Raw genomic sequence first — 23121 nt, forward strand, 5'->3', positions numbered from 1 at the left:
GCATGCTGTTCTTTGTTGATTGATTTTGTTTGCAACTTTGCATAACATTCGTTCAGGCAATGCAAAGTGCAGAATTCTACACTTACTGTTCTTGTCCTTGTTGAACCATCAAATCTTGTTTGATTTTGAATGGTGACTGTGTTATTTCTTTTCTTTTCTTATGCTTAAAAAAGAAAAGGATAATTTAAACCTAGAAGAAACAAAGATTTTTATTTATTTTGTTTTCTTTCTTCTGTTTAGAATATGTGGACCAGTGTTGTAAAAAACATCTGTTTAAGCTGATTAATCAGCCGATTAGTCGTTGACGGTGATCAATGGATTTTTTCGATTAATTAGCTGATTATTTCCTATTATAGCCGATTATTTTCGATTATTTTTTATTAATTGATTGGTAGTACCTTATCCGTCTCTCCGATAACCGCATACCATTATTTACAACACTGGTGTGGACTATATTCGAATCCTCTTTTCCCCTCAATTTCACTATTTGGGTTTTGCGTGTAGCAAAAACATTGCAACAGTAACATAACACAATGTTAGCAATAAGCACTGAACCAGAAAAAATAATAATAAGGAATAATGTACATGATGTTCTTTACTTTATTCTTCATAAATATATAATTCACTAAAAGAAAAGAAGAATTAACAATCGTGGGTACTGTGTATATGCTCTTTTTCCACAAAACCATTAATTTGTGTAAAGAAAAAACAATAACATGATAAAATAAGGAAATAAAAGAATCATATTCAACAATGAAACCTTCTCTATTCTCTAAACCTAAAAGCTGTACACTTCATTTTTCTCCTTTTGCACCAAGCATTAAAGCTTCATAGCCTAATGACCGGGACCCTTGGGACTGGGCCCCGCTGGTAGACGTGCCATCCATGTGGCAACTGATTCCAGGGCCCTCTCATACACGGCTTCATACCCGGTATAGTCTCCTATAACAGATTGCTTATCTGGTACCGGTCTGGCAGCTTCGGCCTGTTGTGTGCATGCGAAAGCGAGAATTGAGATGAGTAATCCGAAGAGAATAACCCGAGAAGCGATAAAACCCATTGGAGAATGAGAAGCTTGTCGGTTTGATTGGTACAAGAAATGGTTCTGGGCTTCTGGCATGGGGACTGGTACACGTTAAATACATGCGTGGGGAAACTGGAGTTGATTTATCTTAATTTGACAATTTCCAAGATTTGAATTTTTGAAGAGAGTCTGGATCTTATGTGGTATTTGTTTTGGTTCAAGAGGTACTATTTTGGTGCTTTTGTAATACTTGGAAGTTGGAAGGATGATTGTGACGGGTTATTCTATTATGTTGAATTATAAAAACAAAATTAGTTTCTGTCACATTTTCCAGAGCTAATTCTGTGGAAAATTTGTAAATAATTTCCTCACAAACCTAATTAGTTCGTCATTAATGCTGAGCTCCATTTACATGAGTCAGGGATGACATAAAAAGCAACATAGTTAGAGGCACAAGAAATCAGTAAAACAAAGCGTGCTTGATTTTGATTTTTTGAAAGTCAAAGGGAACAGGAGTTTAGTGTTGACCAAATAGGTGTGGATTTTGGTCAAATACTGGGAACAAATAAGGGTTTGGAGTAGCTTGCAAACCAAGTAAAAATTTTTTATTCACAATTTTAAAGTGATTATTTTTACCAGAAATGAGAAACATTCAACTGATGTTATTGGTAAGTGCTGTCAAAAACAATCTACATGCAATAGCTAAATGATATTTGGAAAAAGTATTACAAATTTTCATGAGACCACTATTTTAATTCAAATCTTGGACTTGAATTAAAAACTTAGAAGTGCAAAATTCTCCGTGTTATATGTCAACTTGGGAATGGTTGTGATATTCCAATTTATTTTTCTAGTCAAAACTTTGAAGTTCAAACAGGACACATATACCAGTGTTAAATTTGAATTCTATCTTGACTCTCTACCAGTCAAAGAAACTGTGCATTGCATTGTGCACTTCAAGAGCAAATCCAAATGAGATACCAAAACCATAATGTTACCAGAGTTGAATTTTCAATCCCCTAGTAATTCCAAGTACTTAAGTTCATCCCTTTGTCTATATTTTCATTTCCAAATCTTGAAGATACAATTTTTAATTTTTTTCAAATACATGAGTCCATAGGCAACTTTCTGGTACGTACCACCATTTCATTCGAACTCATAATTTCTCTGACATGGAAACAGTTCTTCAAAAATCAGATTTCTTTTCGAGTTAAATGGAAATTTTCACTTGGATTTTTTTACTATGTCTACTTAATTATTTGAAGTTTCTCCCTTTCTTATATGCGGTGGCTCAAATAATTATTTTAGTCTTTTATCCTTTTGTTCATTTCATTTTAGTGTTTTTTTTCTTATCGTTTCTCTTTAATTATCCTAGTCCGTTCAAGTCATATTATAAAAGAAAAAACGAAAATAATGATAAATTTGAAAGACAATGGCAATCATTGTTTTTACGATAACAGTATTATAGCTTGTAAAATTTTTTATACATGGTAATATAAAATTTATTTACCTTTTGTTGGGTCATATCTAAATTAGCTTACTGTAGTAGAAGGATACAATTGTGTGTAAATTAATGTCCATTAGCTTGATTTGGATCAAATTTTGTTGTTCCCTATGTTACTTTCTTTGAACAATGGACAATAAAAAAAAGGCATTCTTCCTTGGTGATATATACTTTTGAAGTGTTTGTCTCCTTAATTCGATCTAGAGACATATTATAACCATTCCCTATTAATATTTATTTAAAAAATTCGATCTAGAGACATATTATACCATAGGTGAAATTTCAAATTCAAATATTAAGCAAACACGCAACACAGTACAAACAAAAATCATTACAACAACAGAGCTCATTCAGAATGTAGGGAGCCAGTATTATTGTGCTTTGAGATTAGTGCAGAAAGGATTTGAACGGTCTTGATTTTCCACAGATAAACTTAAAATTTAAGATAGGGGATGCGAATTCCAACCTCTCACTATGATGAAATTAATGTTTGCTCCTTTTAGAAAATCGGTTTCTTCCACACTCACCAATTTTGGTTCATCCAATTTGGCAAAAGTTCCTTTCTCCCTCCAGCTATGAACCTATGGCCTATGGCCAGTGGCGGAACCAGCGCCTGGGTCCTGGCCCCCCTTTAGCCCAGAAAAATATACAGAGCCCTTTAATAAAAAAAATACACTGGCACCCCCTACATCATTTATGGGCCTTTGGCGACTGGGCTCCGTGGCGAGGTGACGAGGGCACGCGATTGAGCGATCTGTCTCCTGAGAGAAACTAGTTAGGCCCCTCCTACCGATCATTCTTGGTTCCGCCACTGCCTATGGCTATGCACTCTTCCTTTTATAATTATCCAACTACAGCTATAGCCAGTGTCCTTTTGTAAACCTCTCATCACTCTCATTCATCAGTTTCTCACAAGAGCTGCCTCTTCCCGTAGACCCAATTTTTAATACAACTTGAACACAAGGATGTAAGCTGCACTATTGTTAGGCGCAATCTTCTTGCTTTAGCCACTGAGAGGTCCCTGTTGCATCACATCTCCTGGGTCTGGTGGGTCTGGGTATGACACTTCAAGCAGCTAGCCAAGCTTCTTTCGGGCAATTCTCATCGAACAGCTTACGTGCATTGCCGAATTTAAGAGTTTTACATGTACAATTTGAGGAGCTTGCCACCAGAATTAATGTTCGTTGATGTTCTGGTGTGAAAGCTTCCCATTTTAAGAGGGACAACAGAGACTTTGCTTTGGAGGGTTGAAGAGGTTTTAGCAAGCGTTTGGACCTTTGGGTTTGTTTGATGTCAGCCCATTTTCTTGTTGTATTATGCCTTAAAACCTTTACATAGTTAATGGGCCTCTTTCTACTACAAATGGGCTGGGCTGGGTTTAGATAAATTAATTATTGTTGCTTTCTTTAAACTTTAAAGATACACTCAAGTGAAGGTGCAGTGAGAGAAGAAGCTTCACAAGTATAGAATACCTAAGAGTGAGGCTATGGTCATATTAGCTATGGATTTATATTTCTATTTTCAAAGTTTGAATAATTAATTTAAATTATTCAACATGATTTTCATATAAAGATATACTTTCAGACCAAATTTATAAGTTTTTTATATTTTTTACTATTTTTTTAGATAGGTTGAAGATCACTTGTTTTGAAAATTTTGAACCATTCAAAAACAACAATTTCCTACTTACTTTAAAAATAGTAAAAGAATATAAAATTTGGTCTATAAGTACGTTTTTATATGAAATTATTTTTAATGTTTCAGATCAAATATTTAAACTTTAAAAATAAAGATATGAATACATAACACGGGTCGTAGCCTCACTCAATACTGATATCCATTTTGTTAGTTCAAACATAAATAAAAAAATACTATAATCTTCTGAAGTTGACTCATAGGAAAAGGAGAAATTAACAACATTGAAAAAGTTGTGGGATGAAATTCACAAGGAAAATGAGCAAATGAAGAGGAGCGTTTAGTGTGATGGGAATTAAGAAAAAGACATTTATGAGAATGACAAGCAATTCTCCTTTGGCCTACAAAATTTAAAGCAATTTTATTTTTAGTTTTTTACTATGATTTTTTACAAAATGGAGTTTGTGCAAACATGCCCGTAATTTGGAATATAATTTAAATACGATGTTTTTTTTTTTTGACAAAAATGAAATAAACTCACCGATTTCTAACTGAAATCATAACTGTTATTACAAATCTAAAATCTACCTTGAGAATTGCACTATTATAATAGGATGAGGAAGGTTCAAATACATGAGGATTTTGTGCTCCAATATGCTCTACATCTTTTATCTCCTCTTTCAAAGTCTGAACAGTTGATCCGAATCACTCAACATGATCTTCATAATAAAATATGCTTGGAGACCAAATTTTAAAATTTTTAGGAGATTTCGAACCATTCGAAAGAGTAATATTATACCTATATAAAAAAATAGTAAAAAAAATTCTAAAAAAAAATATAAAATTTGGTATTTAAGAATATTTTATAATGAAGATCATGTTGAGAGATTTGAATTGACTGTTTGAACATTGAAAACAGAGATAAAAAATGTAGAGAATATTAGAGCACAAAATCATGATGCATTTGAACCCTCTCTCTAATAGAATTGTTACAATTAATACGGTAAGATCAGAGACTAGCACATATAGTTTTCTAGAGCTACACAACACAATGTTCTCACCTCTCAGTACCACCTCTAGCAATGATCATAATTTTACCGTTTCCAGTAAAGATCTGTTTTTAACCGTTTCCTGTAATCATCTCTTTACCACCTAGATTGTACCTAGAGAGTGCTAGGTGGTAAAATAATGCATCCCCACTAGAATTAATGAGATGGATTAAAGGGGAATCCTACTTTTATGAGGCTGTTTGCATCAAGTCACGGGATACTTGGTTTACCCTTCTACCCCCTTCCTCTTTCTCTCTCTCTCTAAAATTTATTCCAATCTTTGTATATATATATATACAACCACATATATTAAAACCTGGTCCCATCTCTTTTCTAATTAACCTGTCTGTCTGATTTTATGTGGTCTTAATATTATTTTTTATTTTGTTTTTCATGCATATATTACTAGTATTATGATATATTATAATTCATATATGTATTATGTGGTCTTAAAAAAATGTGAACATATATCATAATACTTAAATAATTATACATTAGTTAATCTAAAAACTAAAATGCATAATTGATTACTGAAATTTTGTACAACATGAGATGTATAAAATCTAGCTAGTTGTTTCTCTCTCTAGAGGAGACTAGCAACCAGACTCTTATCTAAGGAGGTTGCCCTTTTTACCAGGGAAGAACATAATGAGGGGTTGCTTTCAAGTTATTACGCCTTTTTTCCTTTTTGGAATTACAGATAGAGAGGATTAATTAGCTTTCGTGAAAGGACCATTTTACCCCTCCCTATATATATATATATCCCAAATTTAATTTTAGTTTGAAATACATGAGAAGTTTCCAACTGGGACAAATTCGGTTGTTGGGTTTTGGATCTTTGCAGTGTTTCTTTAACCAACACACCAACTTCCTGCAAGTGATCTTACATTAATTTTTAGATGCATGGAGGCACATTTACTAGCAGAATTTTTCATAGAAAGATGATCTAATGATATTATAAATTTGGTTATATATTGTACTTCAATAATTGTGTTAATTAGTGTGAATATTATTGTATGCGAATTTTCCGATGGGCAAGTAATTTTGTATGTTTATAGTGCAAAGAATGATAATCAATTCTTGTATGTAGGGTGCAATCGGAACGGATTTAGAATGAATAGTGTTAAAATCGTATTCATATTCATAATTATTTTTTAATTAGTGGATATTGATGTGAATACATATATAATAATATAATACATTTTTCATAATTTAAAACCAAATATGCATTTAACAAATACCAAAAGAAGTGAATAATCGATGAATACACATTTGAAACGGATAATTAATGATAAAATATTAAATATATGCACATATAGTATACATGAACACAAACGAAATGGATATATTCCGTTCCGTTTACAACCCTGAATCTGTGAGTTAGAGAAGTCATTTGCATATCATGTTAATTAGTCCAATTGATTATTGGATCATATATATATAATTCAGTCTTATGTTTGTTACATACATATATACATTTAGTTGGCTCCTATAATTAATGGTACATATATGTATTGATAAACAAAATCCTAACATGAAATTGTACGTTGGACACTTTGGAAAGAAAGGAACAGAAGGACTTTCTCTGGGATGAGCAAGACAGTAAAAATATTAATAGATGAATTCACAACCGATTTGCACAACTGGGAACTCTTTATATAGTTATAGGAGTGTGGGAGGGTTGTTAGATCAGGCAGGAGAGTATTGTGTACTTCTTGCAGCTTTATTTACTAAGTAGCTTAAATTCAATTAGCTAGAGTGTATTGTAAATACTTTTCTTTTAATATATATCGTTGCCAACAAATTGTCGACAACCTTAAAAAAAAACATGAAATTGTACATTCATGAAACCATCCCTGTGGCAAATTTTTATGAAAATAACCCAGTCACTTGAGCAAAAACTTTATTTGTTATTTACACTATTTCAAATAAGTTGTACAATCAAGCTAATTAATTAATTGGTTGCACTGCTGGTCCCAAAGACATGCATGCCATATTGCCATGTCTCCTCATTCTCTCTAGGAATGAAGAAGAAAGCAAGGCTCTCTTATTATACTCACATGATCATTACTATTTAGTATTTACTAACCTTCTTTTAATTGTATGGTCCCTCTACTCACTGAACCACTTTAATATTTTCATGCAACCCCAATCTATTTGGAGGCCTCTATAGGCTATAACCAATTCCCAACTTATCCACTTTAGGTTTCTGATTCTATTTTTTCTGGAACTTTTTTTCGGCTACTGGTTATCATCATTATCAATGAAGTAGCAAAATATAATGAAATATATAAATAATATTTTTATAGAGTATATGTTTGGCCTGAATATACATTTGATTATTATTCTTAGTATACATGTTTAACAATATACTGTGAAATACTCTTTAGCTTTCAAAAAAGAAGAATATCACAAACTTCAAGAGATCCTCTACCCTGCTTAATATAATGTGCCTAGGAATTGGTCTCAAACTCTCAATATTGTTATTATTAGTTGTTTATGCATTATCAGAAGATAAGTTAAAATTAATTACCTATACAAAATAATAATAATATATAATTAATCAAGTATATATTTTTTTTGAAATATTTCAATTTTTTTTTAGGGCTGGGGTCTGGGGCCATATTTGCAGCTTTACAAATCTGAGAAATTGCAACCATTATAATTGCCGGTTTGGTACCATGCATGCAACCTAAGATGGAAAGTGAACCAAAATTGTTTAATAAAAAAAAAAAAGGAAACTGAACTTCCAAGGCATCATATCATATCTCACATATATATCCATCCATGATGCCAAACCAAAAATATATATAAGTTAGATCTAAAGAGATATATATTCATCAAGAGAGAACTAAGAAAATACATCTGAAATCTGAACATACATATCTGATAAGAGTGGTGCCAAAAATTGTTTTAACTGCCATATGATATACTCATTATGGAAAATTAGAAAAAAATCTTACAGTACAGTTTTACACTGAGGTTCTGTGCCAGTACTACTTGCCTTTCTTCTTTTTATTTTTTCACCTTTTGGGCTAGAAAATCCAAATCCTAACAGATGCAAACATATATAGGAAATTAGGAATCATCTCCAAAAAGTACAAAAGTGGCTTTTTTTTTCCCATGGAATCTTCTGATTGTTTTTTTCTTTAATAATTAATTACGCCCCATCTTAAATTATTTAATTAAAAAAAGAGAGAAAAATGACTCTTCCTTACCCATTTTATTACCGAACTAGTAGTGGCAACATGTATTTGTTGAGATTTGTTTTTTAAAATTGGATTTAATTTAAGACTAGAAGTGTACCTTCATGTATATAGTTAACTATAAAGTACTCTTCATTAAATTAAATTTTTTTTTTATTTGACTCTTCATTAATCTTAGTAAACAGTTTTTTTTGTTTCACAATCTCTGGACCAATTAATGGAAAGAATGTGCATTGAAAGAGAAAGAGCACTGAGTCACTGGCAGCTGGTACCAGTAGTACAGCAACTCAGTGTTGAACAAAACTAGTCATATATATTTGACCAAGAAGAAGGTTTTGTTTTGACTCAATTCAATACTATGTCAGGTTTACTACAATAATAAATGAATGAATTATATTTTTTGATTTGGATTAAATTATTGGTGGTTGTAATTTGTAAATTTGTATTTAGTGATGACTTGACAATTAATAGGAACAGATCTAGACACATATTATCTTTTTAGTTTTTCCATGATTGTGAGTAAACAGTAAAAATGTTATAATTTCATTTACAAACAATGTATAGCAAATCATTTTATACTGCATGCCTAAATACTAATGAAATGAATGCTGTATATTGATAGTGCATGCATGTCAGCTCCAGGTACCATGCAGACATGCACATGCTAGTGACAGACATATTATTGCAACAGTTGTGTTAGATCTGAGCGACCTATGAATAGTTTCCTTGACATTTCTCTGGAGAAAGTATTTTCATGACATATATATATATAGAATGGAGTCAATTGACTCCATTTTTTTTTTTTTCAATTTTTTTGATTTGCAACGTATTTTTTATAGAATTTATAATAAAATGTTAAGATTAGTGTAAAATGACTCGCACTCGCACCAAGAAAATTTTATATAATAGACCCTTATTCATGTTTGACCCTCATAACTTGAAAGTCTGGCTCTGTCCTGCGTGGCTAACATCGTTTAGAGGAAGTCGTGCTAATTTCCTACAAAAAATAGTTATCTTTTAACATATGATAATAAAAAAAATTAGGTTATTGTGTTTTTTTTATTTAATTAGTTACTTTTTGAAAAAAAACAATATGTAAATTAACTATCAAAGTGTTTACAAAAAATATATTTTGTTTAAAGTAATTTGTTCAGTATCTTAAAAAACATACAATCACACATTCATATGTTTCATGATTATAAATTAAAAATAATAAATTTGTATTTAAACTAATTATTTAACTGTTCAAAGATACAACATAGTAAAATAAATTTAAACTAGATATGTTCAGAAATGGATACAAAATAGACACCTAAGATATGGATCATCCTCGTGACCCAATTTAAAATGCAAATAACAAAAATATTAACAAAAGCAATATATGACAAGAGGAGGTTTCAAATGCCTCCATGTTTTTGTGCCTCCATCATGCCTCCATCTCTCTCTATCATTTTCAAAGTTCAAACAGTCGATCTGAACCGCTCAACCTAACCTCCATACTAAAATATGTTTGGAGACCAAATTTTATATTTTTAGGAATTTTTTTACTATTTTTTTAGATAGGTACAAAATCAGTAAATCTGAACCATCTAAAAACAGTATTTTTGTACCTATCTAAAAAAATAGTAAAAAAATTTCTAAAAATATAAAATTTGGTCTCCAAACATATTTTAGTATGGAGGTTAGGTTGAGCGGTTCGGATCGACTGTTTGAACTTTGAAAATGATAGAGAGAGATGGAGGCATGATGGAGACACAAAAACATGGAGGCATTTGAACCCTCCTCATGTGACAAATAGGAAAAAAAAAATAAAGGAAAAGGCTAAAGGTAAGTAACATACCAATTATAATTTATAACTTCACAAAATAGGAATAACTTTTCAGTTCTCACTGAACAAATTGAAATTTGCTTTTTAAAATCAAATACCAAAAAGAGGAAATAGCGACCGGTTTTTTTTATTAATAGAAATAAAATAAAATAAATATTTAAAAACAACATAACTTTTGAGTTTTTGCGAAAACTAAGTAGATCGGGTTCTGTAAACCCGTCCCGGTTCCCTCCTTAATCACTCAGCTTAATCAAATTCATTCGCGCAAAAAAAGAAATAAAAAAAAACCCGAACGGTACTACACAACCCGTCCCGGATCAAAAAAAAAAAAAAAAAAAAAAAATTGTCGGACGGGTTAAGCAAGCCCGTCCGCCGTCCAGGATCAAAAAAAAAAAGAAAAAAAGAAAAGAAGAGAAAATCCGGACGGGTTAAGTAAACCCGTCCAGAATTTCAAAGATTTTTATATTATATTATTATATTATATTATATTATATTATATTATATTATTATATTATATTATTATATTATATTATTATATTATATTATTATATTATATTATATTATGATTTTATATATATTATATTATGATTTTATATATATTATATTATTATATTAATATACTTATATATAGAGATGGGCTATGGTGCATTGCAATGCATGAACCCCCTTATGCATTGCACTATAATCACGGATTTAAAGTCCAAACGACCGATCCGAACCGTTAGATGTTTAATCCATATAGAAATGTGCTTGGAGACCAAATTTTACATTTTTTGGAATTTTTTTACTATTTATTAAGCATTTTTTAAAATTGCTGTTTTGCTGTGAACAGTAAAAAATAGTAAAATTTTCTGGACCATCAGATCAGCGACTTTCAAAATTGCTTAATAAATAGTAATAAAATTCCAAAAAATGTAAAATTTGGTCCCCAAGCACATATTAATATGAAGAACAAGATGAACGGTTCGGATTGGTCGTTTGGACTTTAAATCCATGATTTAGAGTGCAATGCATAAAAGGGTCCATGCATTGCAATGCACCATAGCCCATCTCCTTATATATATATATATATATATATTATATTATGAATAGAACTAGTTTAGTTGTGTTTAAGTTCACCAAAGTGTTTGGTGAGCTTAACTCCAAAACTTATTAAATCGGTTTCAAATGACGAATTCAAACCGTTAGAACCTGCCTATCTTGCGAGTGATGCATCTACATGTGAAAATTTTAAACGTTCGAATTAATTTAGTATAAAGTCAAGCGGTAAAAAAACGTTCAAAAAATAAATGCACTAACGGTAAAGATTAGTGCATTTATTTTTTGAACGTTTTTTTACCGCTTGACTTTATACTAAATTAATTCGAACGTTTAAAATTTTCACATGTAGATGCATCACTCGCAAGATAGGCAGGTTCTAACGGTTTGAATTCGTCATTTGAAACCGATTTAATAAGTTTTGGAGTTCACCAAACACTTTGGTGAACTTAAACACAACTAAACTAGTTCTATTCATAATATAATATATATATATATATATAAGTATATTAATATAATAATATAATATAATATAATATAATATAATATAATATAATATAATATAATAATATAATATAATATAAAAATCTTTGAAATTCTGGACGGGATTACTTAACCCGTCCAGATTTTTTTTTTTTTTTTTTGCGCGAATGAATTTGATTAAGCTAAGTGATTAAGAGGGAACCGGGACGGGTCAATTGGACCCGTCCGGTGGGAAATAGCGATATACTCTGCACGATAAGGGCATTTTGGTCATTCTAGTGTGGTGTAATTATCACCGAGCCAGCCCTGTATACAGAGTCAGTCTTGTCTTGAGTGCGTATCCTCTCAGATATCTCAATTTTTGTCTTGTCTTGAGTGCGTATCCTCTCAGATATCTCAATTTTTGCGTGTCCAGTGCCTATTCGGGGATAGCACAGGAGGCCAGTATTATTTTTGCTTTGAGATTCGTGTAATACTATTTAAACGGTTGAGAGATTCCAAAAGGTCGCTCAAAGTTTGAGATATCTCAGAGGATGCGAATTCGCTAAGATCCCCAATTCTTTCATTATTCCATGTGAATAGAACTAAACATTATTCGGTGTAGCGAACAAGCGACATAACTTTCAATCAACCTAGGACCCATATGCAATGGCTGTTGTAGACATAGTGATACAACTCGCGATAAATTCGCGAATAATTCGTTTTTTTATTTCTTTTGACGTTTTTTTTAACCGACCACTGAATAAAATGTGAATCTTGAATTATTCACGAAAAAAACGTTATATTTTTTTTTTGCTTCCTTGGGGTACATAATAATTTCGGAATTATTCATAAATCACGAACTTTTGATCCACCGAACTGAACCCGAACTATTTATTTGTTACTATGGTTGTAAACTTGTAGTTGTAAACCCTTCTATCATGGACTTCTTCCACAATTTATATTATGAGATGCCACAGAAGATCCACCTCTCTCTCTCTTCCCTCTTAAATAGCCTGAGCCCACACAATCTCTCTCTTTGCATCTCCATATTTCTACTGAAACCATGTGCAGAAGAAAGCAACTTACTTGGCTCTGTCACTCTCTCTCTCTCTGTATTGACCTCGGAATTTCAAGGAGTTAAAGAGAGAAACCAACCACAAGCCCTCAAACAAATATAATAAGCCATGCTTTCTAGAGGAAACAACACCATGGCATGGCTTGACGAGACCTCCGCTCAAACAGAGCCTCCAATCGAGGTCGAACCCGAGGTCGCCGGTTCTCATCATGACACACTCTCCTGGCCTCCGAACCCGAACCCGACACCGAATCTGAACCCTAACCCGATAAACGAGATGGCGTTCAAATCCATGCTAGAAGACCAAGATTGGTATTTCCAGCCCCACCATGACCATGATCAACAAATCAGCAAAGGTCTCACCTATGCTTCAAATTCTTCCTCCAGCTCCCCACCTCCATCGAATTCTCTCTTCAATCTGGACCCAACCCAAGCTCTATTCAGGCTCATGAACCCGTCCTCTTCAACCCCGTTTGATACCGGATTTGATCTCGGGCTTGATAACCCGGGGTATCTGCCGATGAACCAAATGTCGGGTTCCTCCATTTTGACGAGCAGGGGAGGGGGAGGGCTTGAGTTTGGCAATTTGGGGTTAAATGGCCCAATTGGCTGCCCCGAATTAAGTTCCTCCATGCAATTCCCATGCAATTCCTCCATGCAAATGGGTCCGTTGGGTCATGACGGCTTTGAAAACTCGTCGACATTTCTAGCCAGAAACAAGGTTTTAAGGCCTCTTGAGATATTCCCAACAGTTGGTGCACAACCAACATTATTCCAGAAACGCGCGGCAACCAATTTGAGGTATAATTCAAGTGGTTTAAGCAGCAAGGGGGGTGGTTTAGATTTAGATGATGATGATGAACTGGACAAGAAGAGAAGAGGGAGTTTAGAGGAGGAAGGAGAAGAGGGGAGCTTTGATGGGTCGGGTTTGAATTACGACTCAGATGAGAATGTGGGTCTTGATGGGTCGGGTCTGAAGAATGGTGGAGCGGGGAATAATAATTCAAATGCAAATAGTACTATTACTGGGGTTGGAGATAATAATAAGGGAAAGAAGAAGGGCCCCCCTGCAAAAAATTTAATGGCCGAGAGGCGTAGGAGGAAGAAGCTTAATGATCGGCTTTACATGCTTCGCTCCGTAGTTCCTAAAATTAGCAAGGTATAATTAACATCTTCTTTATTTTTTTCTAATTGCTTGCTATATATTATTTTATTTTTTGCAAGAATGTGATGATGTATTATTTGTTAGTGAATATATGGGTTCATAAGTTTTAATTTAATTGAACTTGAGCAAAATTGGGCTGATTCTGTAGATCTTCTTTATTATTTTTAATTGCTAGTGTTAAATGCATGAGTTGGAATTGGAAGTTGGTGATCCAGATTTAAAACATATATATGATTTTGTTCTTTGATTATTTTAGTTTTGAATTGTATAAACTTTCTTAATTTGCATTTATTTTTCAGATGGATAGGGCGTCGATTTTAGGTGATGCAATTGAGTACTTGAAGGAGCTGCTCCAAAAGATAAATGATTTACACAATGAGCTGGAGTTGACGCCTAATTCCTCTTCGATACCTGTACCTTCAACACCAACTGGTACTGGTACTGGTACAGGCTTTAACCCTCTGACACCGACGACTCTACCAACTCTGCCATCATCTAGGGTTAAGGAGGAGCTCTGTCCCACTTCTCTGACAAGTCCTAACACCCAACCTGCTAGGGTTAGTTCCTTCAACACTCTTTCTTTATCCTTGTGAGACCAAACTCTGGCATGCTAATTGCTAAAAGCCTAAAACTAACACTCTTCTATGACCTCGCTTACTAATTATTTGAAACCATGGATTTGTGAAGGTTGAAGTGAGGCTGAGAGAAGGCCGAGCAGTCAACATTCACATGTTCTGTGCACGTAGATCAGGTCTACTGCTTTCCACCATGCGTGCACTAGATGGACTCGGTCTAGATGTTCAACAAGCTGTTATTAGCTGCTTCAATGGTTTTGCATTAGACGTCTTCCGTGCAGAGGTATATATGTGCACATTATAATGCATTGATAACAAATTGATTCATTCATTGCCTAATTTCTCTGATATATTTCAGCAATGTAAGGATGGAATTATGCCGGAAGACATAAAGGCGGTGCTTCTCCAACAAGCCGGGTTTCACCCTGTGATGTGATTCTGGCATTTATATAATTCTAATTCTGTTAAACAAAATATAGCCGTTGCTTCCCTTCTTGGGTTTGCAAGGGATGATATATACAATTTTAGTGCTGATCTATCTTACCTTATCTTGTTGTCTTCATCTTTTTTAGTAGCAATATCTCAACAACTGTCTTGTTGTCCTTTTTATCTTTTAAAAATATGTTTCTATAATTCCTTTTTAGTAGCAATATGCCAATATTCCTTTCTCTCATTTGCTCTGTTTTATAGCCTCTTTTTATGTAATTTGATATGTGTATACTCGTAATGCTTGCTCAAGGAAAAATAATGTAATCTTGTGAGAATTAGATGAGATATCTTAGAATTTGAGAGAAAAGATAGTAAAAATTAAACATTGCCTGTCAGAATTTTTCAGATCAAATTAAATGGTTGAAATCTAATCTACTGATCTGTTTTCTGACTTGTCTCTTCTATGGCCTGTCAGAATTTGTAGCCTAGCAATTAAATGCATTGCCTTTAATTTTTTTTTAAAAATGAATTTGCGTTCGGATCCCGTAAAGTAATCCAAAATTTGTGTTTGGATTTAGACCGTACGATCTGATCTGATGCGAATATAAAAAAGATAGAGGCTATGTATTCTGATATGTATTCTGATCAGACGGTTGGGATCCAAAATCAAAATTTGAGTTACTTTAGGACATATGGACCCTACAGTTTGGTAGACAATTAATATCATATTGCATCTGCTGTTTACAGTTTACTACAATAAATGTTGCTGGTTAGTGGTTACTATGGTGCTACTTCTGCTAAATCTAATTGTTGAAAAAAAAAAATTGTTTAAAGAACAATTAATAATGGAATATATTATAATGAAGAGTTAACTCGATAATTTTGATAATTATCATAAACAAAATCTGAATATTGTATGAAAAACGATTCAATCTATTAAAGGTTTTACTGTCAAATCAGTCATTTTGATAATGATCATATATAATGAGTTCATTAAACAATTCCAAATTTACAACGATTTGTAGTCAATTGTCTCCAATATTAATTATGTCAATTGACACTCAAAATGTATAAAAGTTAACATGCAATCGAACCAAATATTTGCACATATATGTCTTCGAAGTTATGCACGAAGGTTACACATATTTGCATGAAAATTGTTGAGCCATTTATTTTTCGAAGATTTGATTTTTTTTTAATATTTAAAAAAAAAAAACGCCCATTCATCACTCAACGTGTTGTGTTCGCGGCATTGCATATTTTTGCATTTGAAGCGTAAAAACTGTGGATTTTATATCCACTACACGCAGTACAACATCGATTCAGTCCATATATTATTTGTATTTGCATGTAAGACCCTTTTAAGTTAAATAATTACTGAAAATTTTCTGTAAACTATGGTTGAAATCTTTAGATGCTTGTACTTTTAAGCCTATTTGTGTATGTATTGAGTTTTGACCATTTGAAATTTAATTTCTTATTTTGGATCAACCAAACAAACTGAAATTTACTTCAATTGTTATTCAATTGACAAGTTTAATTCGATTAATTCGGTTAAATTTTCGAGAATTGAATAAAATTTTGTTGTAACTATTTTAATTCCAGAAAACAAGTGAGCTCAATATTCAATTTTACTCATACCATATTGAAATTGGTTTCCAAGTGTATACACATTCTTTCAAACACTATAGAAAGAAGATCCATATTATAAACAAACGAACAATTTGTACAGTGTTATGAACTTAAGACAAGAAAACTAAAATTCCTTTGCTTGTCTCCTTAGTTCGTCAAGCTCAGACTCCATTGCCATATCTTTCAAAGAATTCACCGATTTTGTGCCTCCTTTTTCAGTTCTACCCTCAGGAAGCTCTCCTTTCTACAGTCAAAACAAAATTACTTATAAGAGACAATTTCTAGAATGAACCTAAAAAAACTTGAAATATAAACAACACCCTGAACACCTCCATGAATCATGCACTTTTACAACGATTCCCAAAATAATTGTTCTTTCAACTCATTTTGGGGTTAAACAGCCGTAAGATTTAGGAAAACAAGGAAAAATAATGAAGAAAGGATATTGCTAAATTTCTTTTCATTGTTACCTTTATATACAAATATACATCTCATCTATCTTAAATTTACATAATTTTTTTACAGGTGAGGCTATGATACCTACTATGGATCAATATCTCCGTTTTCAATGTCCAAGCAGTCGACTGAACCGTTCAACATGATCTCTATATGAAAATATACTTGTGGAGTTGGAGATCAAATTTCTCATTTTTTTTTTTAATTTTATTGCTATTTTTTCAAAGAGGTAGAAAATCACTTGATCTAAAAATTGTAGACCATTTAAAGGTAGTGATTTTCCACCTATCTAAAAAATAGGAAATTTAAAAAAAAAAAAATGTAAAATTTAGTATGCAAGCAAGCACATTTTCATATGGTGATCATGTTGAACGAATCAGATAGACTATTTCAACATTAAAAACGAAGAAATTGATCCATAGTACGGACCAATCCGAGCTATGCATAGTACCATAGCCTCACTCTTTTTACATTATAAGTCCAACCACTTTGTGGAACCAGCACAAACACCAGTTACCACCATTTAATCTTTTGCAAAAACCGTCGCCACCGGCGAACTTGTCGCCGCCTTCCAAGCATCGTTTCTGACAGTGCAACTGCAACAGCTGCACTAGCAACAACTGCCACAGCAAAAGCTCCAACCCAAGTTGCTGTGGCCACAACAGCAATGGCCACACCAGCTGTGGCGGTTGCGGCTGCTGCTGCTGCCATGACAGTTGTTGCGGCCACAGCTGCCACTGCTCCGGCAAGTGCCGCTACTACAGCTGCTGATAGGGCGACCATAATTATCAGAATTGCCATGCCTTTTGTTGCTACCGCAGCTGACAACAGTGAGATCAACACGAGAAGTGTTATCAGCGCCAACACCATCGCTGCTCCGAAAATCTTCTCTTCCCAAATCCAAATAAAAGATAAATTTTTTGCTAAAACCATGTAATAATAGAGATGTGTGGTCATCTCTAAAACCTTGGATATTAATTCATATACTGAAATACAGTAGCTTCTGTTTTTAGGATTTTGAGTTTTGGGTAATAATTGTGTACTGAAACCTTGCTGATTCCTAACTAATGAGTCAGTTAGCTAGGTTCAGTGGTTAGTTTGTGATGAAGGTGTGTGTTGCTGATGCTGATATGGTAACCCAGGGGCTTGATTAGATTTGAGGTTTTACTTTTAGTTTTTCCTAATTCTTTTCAGGTTTTAGTAGCTTATGTAATCAATTTTAGGGTTAATATAGATATATGGGCTGTACGACAGCCTTTTTGAAAAAATAAATACAAGATAAAAATAAAGGACATGTAGCTTTGTGTGAAGGTCTGACTGAGTGGGAGTGCTATGGATCCGAACACGGATCGGTTTGTGCTATGGATCCATATCTCTATTTTTAATGTCTAACCAGTTGATCCGAACCGCTCAACATAACCTCCATATGAATATGTACTTGGAGACCAAATTTTACATTTTTTAGAATTTTTTTTACTATTTTTTTAAATAGGTTGAAAAATTCACTACTTTCAGATGGTTCAAAATCTTTAGATCAGGTGTTTTTTTTTATCTATCTAAAAAAAATAGTAAAAAGATTCTAAAAGAATGTAAAATTTGGTCTCCAAGTATATTTTTATATGGAGATCATTTTGAATGGTTCCGATCAAATGTTTTTAACTTTTTAAATGGAAATATTGATCCATAGCACGGGCCGTTCCGCACTTTGCAAAGTACTGTAGCATCACTAAAAAATTTGTAATATTGAAAGTGATTCAACTTACCAATGAGAAACCTGACAACTCCTTTTTCAAGTTTGTTAGGTCGTCATCTACTGAGGATGTCTCAAGCATAGCAAACTGCATTCAGAAAATTAAATAACCGAGAAATGTTATATATTATATGAATAATTTTGACATTTTTTTCTATTTTTGGTAAGAGAAGCCATGCCTTCCCGTCAAGTTCATCAGCAGATAACTCGTTCAGAGCTTCAGCTTGAGATTCCATAGTAAGAACTGTTATTAAACAACCCAGATACACAGATTTTAGACCAGAATTTTTTTATTGCATCTTCTTTTTGGAAAAAAAACTATATCTAACAGTGTAAATTGCTGAATTTGTTATCCCTTTCTATTTCTAACATTTGTATTAATTTGGGTTGACAGATCTTCAGTGGAAGAAATTTATGGCTTCTTTTAAAGAATTTACAAAAAGGTCCAACATGTTCAGGTATTTGCACTCTAAATTAGAAACCAGTCATATATGACATAAGTGAAGATATATGCCAGTACCTTTTTCCTCCATCTTTTCGAATGCTGAAAGGGCACCAGTTGTATTTACATTTCCTAGTATTTCATTCACCTTTGTGGCAGTTCTGTAAATGCAGTAATAAAAAAAAAATTACACACTATGATGAAATTATAAATGTGTAAGAAGATCCATATAAAGAGATGAATTCCAGACTTGGCTGACTGAGCACGAGCCTTTAGAGTATCCTTCTTCGACTTAGCTTCTTGAATTTTGCTCTCTAAAATCTACGGAGAGAACAAGAAAGATGGGTAATAAATCAATAATATTTAATTTAGAGAAAACACAATTTTATTGGGTCCTGCTGGGACTAGATTGCAATAAATAGATAATAACAAAGACCTTCGAATTTGATATAAGACTTTCAACAACACTCTTCTGTTGATCTAACTGTGCCTTAAGTGAGATTGCACTGTCCTGCATTTAAAAATAGGTTTAAAATTGTAAAAACACATGTAGAGGACTATATAATAGTTATAAATAGAGATGGGTATAGTATGATATTATAAAAAAAAGACCGAATTTCAATTTTACAGCATAAGATTTGCGTCTTTTCAGAGCTTCGCGTGCCAGGTCCTCCTCTCCTTTTTGAAGAGCCAGTTGTGCCCTTTTGTACCTGTTTTATTTTTGTCTGAGTTTATGCTTTTAAAACTTCGTTTCATAACAGCCTACTTTGGTTTTGTAGAAAAAAGGAGCAACAGAGTCAATTCTGCTGACACCAGTACCATTACTGTCTAATAAAAAAATATAAAAAAAAACAGATAATGCATGGTCAAATACAGAAAAAAAAAAAATAGAAAATCACCAATCCGCAGAAGCTTGTTCGGCAGCCTTATATTTGTTTCCCAACAGTCTCTGCGACGCTATTACCTGTAGAATAAGAAAATACACATCAGATATATTAAAAAAACTAAAATTTCACTGCCAAATGAGCAAACAAGAAAAGATAAGAATATATATACATGTCTATCATATATGTATATGTTGTGCTATGATTTGTCTCCACACACACACCTGTGCTGTTGACTGTCGCATTTTAACTAAGTCATCGTTCATCTCCAGTACCGCTTGATCCAGTACCTTCTCTGGATCTTCTAAAGAACTAATCGCTGCATTTGCATATGACTATTTACAAAAGCCAAAATGAAACAAAAGAGAATTATTATTGAAAGAAGAGTTGAGAAGAACAATTGCTATTAGCATGTGCTGGTAAATTGAAAATGATATTTACAAGAAAAACAAATGCTAGCATGTAATCAGGTGGTTTGTACCAGTACCTAGAGTGACTTGTTTGAACCAGCAGAGAACAAACGTTTTCAAATCTTTTGACATTTTTTGGCTTTAAACATATGAACTTTTTTTTTTTTTTTTTTGGGAAAGATTTTTATACAACAAGCACCAACCTATTTCATTAAAATGAAATACCCAAGTTTAGAAACAAATTGAACTAGAGAGAATATTTTCATTTGGTACCCACTAAAATTGGAGATGAAAAGCATTAATACCAACCTTAACCACCCTAGATAACCGTTCAAACAAGTTCATCTGAATCCGAATTGCTCTGCACCTCAATCTCTTACTTGGAACCGATTTGAAGGTACCACCTCCATTTAGAAAAGAACTATTTAGAGGAGGGAGAAAGACGAGAGGCTGCTTCGCACGGTGCCTGAAAGACGAAGAACTAGGAGATGCTAAGCTCAAGCTGCTCGCTGATGCCTTGATCGCCATTGCTGAAAGACGAAGAACTAGGAGATGCTAAGCTCATGCTCAAGTTGGATTTACTGGAACGCTATGTGTGGAGTGGAAAGAAACTCTGAATCCATATCCTCTGAGGTAACAGAATATTTCTTTTTGGGTCGCGGCCGTCTGATCGATGTGAAACGCACAAAGATGCATTAATAGTTGTGCAGATTCTAATTGGACGGTTCAGATCCAAAAATTTATATTATGTTACCTTAGGTGATACGAATTCATCGCTATGTGTGGAGTGGAAATAAATTGTCTTCTGTCTGGTTTGTGAGTGCGTATCCTCTGAGATATCTCAACTTTTGCGTGACCGACGTGTCCGGTGCCTATTCTGGGGGTGATGTAGGGGGTCGGTATTATGTGTGCTTCGAGATTCGTGCAAAACATATTTAAACGGTTGGAATTTTCTATAAAGTCACTCAAAGTTTGAGATATCTCAGAGGATACGAGTTCCTGGTTTAGACCACAAGTGCCTAAACGGAAAAAACAGGGTCCGACGGGCTTTGAACCAAATTGTGTCCGACAACTTATTGACCGTTCGTTGTGCATCGATATTCGCGCGATCGTTCAGATTTGTAGACAGCTTTGAACTTTTCACTTTCTACACAAATTAAACGGACGTTATGGAGCGTCGAACAGAATTTGGTCCTATGTTTATTGGAAATCCTGCTGAAGCATAGTAACAACTAGTGCTGTAAAAAACATTCGTATAGGCCGATTAATGGTCAGATTAGTTGTTGGTAGTGATCAAATTGTTACATAGAATAATCAGCTGATTATTTCTGATTATGCTCGATTATTCTTATTTATTTCTGAATAATTATTTGACGGTATTATGTTTGTCCGATGAGCACATACCGATTTACAACACTGGTAACAAGATAAGTTATCGTGAATAAAACGTTCTTTTTTTATTTATGAATTGAACATGGAATAAAACGCGTTTTACGAATTATTTTACGAATAAAATGCAAAAAAGACGTGAATTTTTTTAAAAAAAAATTTAAACATTATTTTTTGGATTTTCTTTTTTTACTTTGTTGTGATACCGAATTATTTTCAAATTAGACTCAAATTATTCTTTGAGTCATGAATTTTTGATTTCACTGAACCGAATCCGAATAATTCATTTGTCACTATGGCCTAAGACCTTTCTATTTTTTTAATTAATATTTTTGTTACGATCAACCCCAACCGTTGATATTAATTAGTTTCATTAATTTTGGGAGTTAAATTACTGTTTAACACCTCATGATTTTATTATTGATGACAAACTATATTTTCCAACATCATTTGCCTACGGATCAAATAGTTGTTTCAGTATGTTTTGTTATACTAAATGCACCGTTAATCGCTACTAAAACTGAAAATAAATGCGATTAAAAAGTAAATAGATGAGTTTAGAGAAATTTGATAACAGAGTTCGGCAAAACAAAGGTCTACGTCTCCGGGGCGTCACAACCTTTTCTAGGTGCGTCTTTCTATACCCAACGAGAAAGGTTTACAACTTGTGAACCGATGAGCTCTTACAACCAAGGGAAGTCACACGGCCAACTAGAGATGAGAGCCGGCGAGCCCTTACAACTAAAGGAAGTCACACGGACAACTCAAGAAGAGAACGAAATTTCTAAATCAATGTTCGTAAGAGAAACACTCAAAAATTCACTCTAACCTAAATCTAACTCAAAATTAGTGAAGTAGATTTGAGGTTGTTTGAGGGATATTGAAGTTCTAAGCTCTCACAACAATGGATGAACTCAAGCTCGCAGAGATCTGGCTTTTTGAAGTTTGAGGTGGCTGAGTTCAACTGGGGAAGAGACCCCACAGCTCTATTTATAGAGACAGCTCCAGAAAGAGCAATTTGACTTAAAACGTTACAGACGTTTGTTAAAACGTTACAACGTTTTAGTTCAAAATATGATCTAGGGTTTTTAATTTTCTATGAGCTCAGTAAAACGTTACCAACGATTGTAAAACGTTATGTAACGTTTTGTACTGTAAAAACATG

The 23121-nt window shown here is 33.4% G+C and overlaps 2 protein-coding genes across 4 annotated transcripts; one reads left to right on the forward strand and one right to left on the reverse strand.

Annotated features, from left to right (window-relative positions):
* Positions 1 to 12806: 12806 nt before the first annotated feature.
* Positions 12807 to 15110, forward strand: LOC144559646 (transcription factor ICE1-like). The gene is made up of 4 exons (XM_078308736.1): positions 12807 to 13983; positions 14289 to 14546; positions 14677 to 14847; positions 14923 to 15110. Exons 1-4 carry the CDS (start codon positions 12934 to 12936, stop codon positions 14998 to 15000), a joined length of 1557 nt encoding a protein of 518 aa, XP_078164862.1. The 5' UTR covers positions 12807 to 12933; the 3' UTR covers positions 15001 to 15110.
* Positions 15111 to 16606: 1496 nt separating this feature from the next.
* Positions 16607 to 21139, reverse strand: LOC144559655 (membrane-associated protein VIPP1, chloroplastic-like). Of its 3 annotated transcripts, none has more exons than XM_078308754.1 (10): positions 20877 to 21134; positions 20382 to 20492; positions 20173 to 20237; positions 19902 to 19983; positions 19710 to 19784; positions 19524 to 19594; positions 19352 to 19434; positions 19011 to 19075; positions 18845 to 18919; positions 16607 to 16869 (listed from the first exon to the last, which is right to left on the reverse strand). In XM_078308754.1, exons 1-10 carry the CDS (start codon positions 21093 to 21095, stop codon positions 16750 to 16752), a joined length of 966 nt encoding a protein of 321 aa, XP_078164880.1. In that variant the 5' UTR covers positions 21096 to 21134; the 3' UTR covers positions 16607 to 16749. The 3 variants fall into 3 exon arrangements, with proteins under 3 accessions (XP_078164880.1, XP_078164874.1, XP_078164889.1); XM_078308748.1 differs by lacking the exon at positions 16607 to 16869 and adding an exon at positions 17503 to 17966 and having other exon boundaries at positions 20877 to 21139; XM_078308763.1 differs by lacking the exon at positions 16607 to 16869 and adding an exon at positions 17786 to 17971 and having other exon boundaries at positions 20877 to 21135.
* Positions 21140 to 23121: the final 1982 nt, after the last annotated feature.

Source organism: Carex rostrata, chromosome 1 (genome assembly GCF_964058835.1).
Source record: "Carex rostrata chromosome 1, lpCarRost1.2, whole genome shotgun sequence".
Lineage (NCBI taxonomy): Eukaryota > Viridiplantae > Streptophyta > Magnoliopsida > Poales > Cyperaceae > Carex > Carex rostrata.